The sequence below is a fragment of the Chiloscyllium plagiosum genome, chromosome 11 (genome assembly GCF_004010195.1).
Source record: "Chiloscyllium plagiosum isolate BGI_BamShark_2017 chromosome 11, ASM401019v2, whole genome shotgun sequence".
NCBI lineage: Eukaryota > Metazoa > Chordata > Chondrichthyes > Orectolobiformes > Hemiscylliidae > Chiloscyllium > Chiloscyllium plagiosum.
The window spans coordinates 42986706-42991993 of NC_057720.1; the positions used below are offsets into that span (position 1 = coordinate 42986706).

General features: G+C 39.1%; 1 protein-coding gene across 1 annotated transcript in view; it reads right to left on the reverse strand.

Moving 5' to 3' along the window:
• The window catches only part of LOC122554345, a 97452-nt gene that overhangs the window by 36797 nt on the left and 55367 nt on the right, over positions 1-5288 (reverse strand). The window contains exons 4-7 of the mRNA XM_043699219.1: positions 3096-3233; positions 2824-2929; positions 2600-2732; positions 1513-1545 (exon numbers count right to left, since the gene is read on the reverse strand). Coding sequence (XP_043555154.1) covers positions 1513-1545; positions 2600-2732; positions 2824-2929; positions 3096-3233 — 410 coding nt within the window. The remainder of the gene's footprint in view (positions 1-1512; positions 1546-2599; positions 2733-2823; positions 2930-3095; positions 3234-5288) is intronic.

The window sequence follows — 5288 nt, forward strand, 5'->3', positions numbered from 1 at the left end:
GACAATAGACAATAGACAATAGGTGCAGGAGTAGGCCATTCAGCCCTTCGAGCCTGCACCACCATTCAATATAATCATGGCTGAAACTGACAGCTGAAACTGACAACCGGAAGCAGCAGGGACAGACTACTATAAACACCGGAGGAAACATCAAAGAAGCGCTTCGCAGGAGGCTCCCAAGCACTGATGATGTCACCTAGCCAGGGGACGAAACGTTTGCAACAAAAACTTCCAGCTCGGCGAACAGAACCACAGCAATGAGCACCCGAGCTACAAATCTTCACACAAACTTTGAAGATATATTGTTGGCTCAAAATCTCTCCAGGCATTTTTTGGTGCATATATTTGCAATACGCAAAGTAGTAAGAATAGGTATTCCTTGCCCATTTCCAAACCTTCTGGATACTTTAGATGAATAATTGGTGATAATCTACTAGGGCTGAAAATGTGTTGCTGGAGAAGCGCAGCAGGTCAGGCAGCATCCAGGGAACAGGAGAATCGACGTTTCGGGCATAAGCCCTTCTTCAGGAAGGCTTATGCCCGAAACGTCGATTCTCCTGTTCCCTGGATGCTGCCTGACCTGCTGCGCTTCTCCAGCAACACATTTTCAGCTCTGATCTCCAGCATCTGCAGACCTCACTTTCTCCACAAAGATAATCTACTAGGTCCAGGCACAGCTGAACTTTGCAGTATAAATCTATCCAAAATGTGTTTAAACATGCTACAGCACAGATCACATCTGTTGCAAGAGTTGTGCAGATCATATCTCGGATAGGGTTAGCATTTCCTGCAGAAGTGAACTGCATCGCGCACAAAACCTGTGTGTTATTAGTTCATTCTGAGATATCCCAGAATATGTGCCATGATGCAATATATTCCACAATATATATTGTAATAATGAATGAGAGATACTCTGGTTGTTTTCAGTCCATTGGCTATTGATTCTCCGAATAGTGTCCTCAATTATCTTGCAGATTAACTGTTGCAAATGATTTTACTAACTAACTTTGATGAGTTGTTTATAAACAGAATGGTCAGTATATGCCTGATTTCCAAATGGAAACCGTCATGCATTGTCTAAATACAAGTCTTAAATTAATGAATGGCTGATTAGAGAATAATCTTTAATTTTCTATGAAATAGGTTTTAGAAAATTATATTTTTGGCGAATCCCAATACTTCATAAAATTTTTTTTGATGTTTAAAAAAAAAGATTGCCTAACTTTACTGGCTGAAATATAAAACATTATTTTTGTTCTTTCCTGCCAATGTTCATTTGAGAGAAAATGTATGCATGTGATGGAGTGAGACTTTCTGAAAGGAAGTAAATGTTCACTTATCTCCAGATCTCAGAGTGACTAATTGCATAACAATTATACATTAAAGTATGTTGTGCTTATAGAGAAATTGCCAAGCTTAGGCCTGTTTACTCAGACTGAGATGCATTTGACATTTACTGTAGCTCCAATTCCTTAAATACTGGAATATTTTGCAGCTTTCACAATGCATTACCTTTCGTATTCCACGTGTAGAGCTGCTTCCTTCCTGGAAATATTTAAAAGTTATAGTTATTGCAATATTCAGCAATTTGAGATTTTAAAAAATATGTTTTCTACTCCTGATGCTTACTTAAATAAATTATCCAGGTTTCTCCTAACTGTGTTTATTCTGACCCATGATTTTAGATTGTCCACCTTTGACACATCTCTGTACCTAACTACAGTTCACACTGTTGGCTCTCAGATTAGCGCCTCATTTTCTTCATGTCTAAATTAGAATGTTCCCTGGTTCCATAAAAGTGGAACGTATCCAAGTAACTGAAGGCATTTTACTCGTCTTTGCAGCGAAAACTGCAAGAAAAAGGATATTTTTTGTATAGGATTAGATTAGATTAGATTAGGTTCCCTACAGTGTGGAAGCAGGCCCCTTTAGCCCAACAAGTCCACATCAACCTGCTGAAGAGCAACCCACCCAGACCCATTCCCCTACATTTACCCCTGCACCTAACACTATGGACAATTTAGCATGGCCAATTCACCTAACCTGCACATCTTTGGATTGTGGGAGGAAACCGGAGCCCCTATCGAAAATTAGGAAGACGACAGAATATTTGAAGCGATGTAAAGAACTTGCAGAGATTTTGGAGCAGAATGTAATTCTTGAAGTGAAATATAGTTTGATTGCATGCTTTTCTAACAATTAGTAACTAATGCATCTGAAAGTACTCTATCAGTATCATACTTCAGGTAGATTAGTAAAAAGACAGAGTCTGATCGAAGATGAATATTGAAAGTATGATGTGAATAAAGCAGTATTCGTGAATGTAGTCAGGTATTCTGTTAATATTGGTGATTACATTCATGGCTCATTGAACAGATATCTATGACCATATTTATTGATAACGTTTGTGCTCAGTGCTTAGCTGTACTTTTCTTACTCACTAATATACTCAAATGAAACCTATTGCAAAGGTCTTGGCATTTCACTTTATATTCACCTGAAGAAAGTTCTTGCAAGATTATGAAAAAAACAAGTGCCCTTACATTTTGTTAATTTTACCAATGTACTTAACAGGTAGTTAATGTAATTGTTTCTGTACATTTTCTGTAGGAAATTCAGTATCATCGTAACTGGAATCTGAAGGCTGTGAAGATTTGGGCTTAGGACCTTTGGGCAATGCCTTTGAACGTGGCTTTCGATTCCTTGTTGGTTTTTCTGTGGTATCACGCTTCCTAAAATGTTGAAGAGAAAGTTTAAAGTAATAATTTCATAGTTCATGCTTCCTGAGAAATGGCTTTAAAAGAATAAAAGAATTTTTTTTACCTTCCCCTGAAAAAATGCAAGTAGATAAGGAAACCTATAACAATGAGGAGAAACAGTACTACAATACATCCAGAAGTTAGAAATGAAGATGGAGGAGAATTGGTGTCTGCAGAGAGAAACAAAAATGCTAATTTAGAAATTACTTCCCTTCACCAAAATGCAAAGAATAAGTAATATCAAGAACTCAATATGAACACAGTAAGCTAAGCTTTTTTTTCCATTATTTGCATTGAAAAAGAAATTACATTGAAAACTTCAAGTGAAATACTTACGAATGAAATGTTGACAGTTCTCTCCAGAATATCCTGAGAAGCAAATACAAACGTATCCTAGAGTACTCTCCGGTTCCACAACACACTTTCCATTGTTCATGCATAGATGATTATTGCAGCCATGTTGGTCGTTGATTGCTAAAAAGATAAATTTCAAAATAAGAATGGAAATCAATTTTACTACAGAGTGATTTTGATTTTCTTCCTTGTTTACAATAGCCCCAAAATAGGATGAGTACATTAAACTCGAAACTCCAGACTGAGTGGCAAATACAGTGCCACTTGAGCAGAGAAGCAAAGATTATGAAAGGACCTATTTTAATTAGATTTCTGTCCTTTTCATGTCCCATTGATAAATTAAGATAAAATGTACACTTGATCCATTGTGACACTGTTTCAAGATATCAAGTCAAGTATTCCTAGAAAGCTTACGTAACATAGCCATACGTATGTGCAATACGTATGTAGTAAAACAGAGAAAAAAAAATCTTTGTTGTGTATTCATAATTGTCCTTATCTAATCAAAAGAGAGAGAGAATAAAAAGCCTAGCCTCATCTTCATCTTCCTTGAATCAAACTTTAAGTGACGTGTGCTTAGAACATCAATTTGGTGGCAAATCTGCAGTAATCCTGAACTCCAAAGGGGAGGAAAGAGTGACAGCCCTTGACATCAAGGCGACATTTAACGGTATGGAATCAAGAACCCTAGTAAGATTAGAGTCAATGGGAATCAGGAGAAAAAAAAGCTACACTGATTAAAGTCATATCTAGTAAAAACAAAAGGAAGTCAGTTGTGTTTGCTGATGATCATTCATCTCCAGAACATTTTCAGTTTCAGGGTAGTTTCAGGTTAGAGTCCTAGGTCCAACCATCATCGGCTGCCTACATGACCATCCAATCAAAGGGAAGTTTGGATGTTTGCTGATGATTGCACAATTTTCAGCACCATTTGCAATTCCTCAGGTACTGAAGCAGTCATGTCCCAATGCAAGAAGACCTAGATGACTTCCAGGCTTGGGCTGACAAGTATGACATGAAGGTTACTTGCTACAAGTGCTAAGCAATTACCATCTTCAACAAGAGAAAATCTAACCATTGTCCCTTGACATTCAATGGCATTACCGTAACTGAATTGCCCACTATCAACATCTTAAGTGTTCCTATTAGGCAGAAGTGGGTACTGCAGATGCTGGAGATTAGAGTCAAGGTAAGAGTGATGCTGGAAAAGCACAGCAGGTCAGGCAGCATCCGAGAAGCAGGAAAATCAACGTTTTGGGCTAAAGCTCTCCTGATGAAGGGCTTTTGCCTGAAACATCGATTTCCTGCTCCTCAGATGCTGCCTGACCTTCTGTACTTTTCCAGCACCACTCTAACCTAGGTGTTACAACTGACAAGCAACTCAAGTAAACTAGCCATATAAATACTACTGGTACTAGATGCTGGGAATCCTGCAGCAGTAATTCTATAACCCTTGACTCCCCAAGGGCTGTCCACCACCTAGAAGCCACAAGTCAGAAGTGCGTTGGGATATTCTCTACTTGACTGGATTAATGTGGCTCCAACCATAATCAAGAAGCTTGACACCACCTAGGACAAGGCAGCCAGCTTGATTGTTGCCATACGCTTAAACATGCACTGTCTCCATAACCATCACAAAGTTGTAACAGTACATACCATCTTCAAAATGCACTACAGAAATTCACCAAGACTCCATCGATAGCACCTTCAAAACCCAAAACCACATAGAATGGCAAGGACAGCACAGACATGTTAAAAAAACCTCTTGCAAGTTCCCCTCCAAACTACTTACCATCTGTACTTGGAAATATGTCACTGTTTCCTGTGACTGCACTTCAGAGATTCAAGAAGAGAGCTCACCAGCACCTTCTCAAGGGTGATTAAGAAAGGGCAACAGATGCTGGCCAAGCCAGCAAAGCCTACATCCCCCAAATTAGACAATAGACAATAGGTGCAGGAGTAGGCCATTCAGCCCTTCGAGCCTGCACTGCCATTCAATATAATCATGGCTGATCATTCCTAATCAGTATCCTGTTCCTGCCCTATCTCCATAACCCTTGATTCCACTATCTTTGAGAGCTCTATCCAACTCTTTCTTAAATGAATCCAGAGAGTGGACCTCCACTGCCCTCTGGGGCAGAGCATTCCACACAGCCACCACTCACTGGGTGAAGA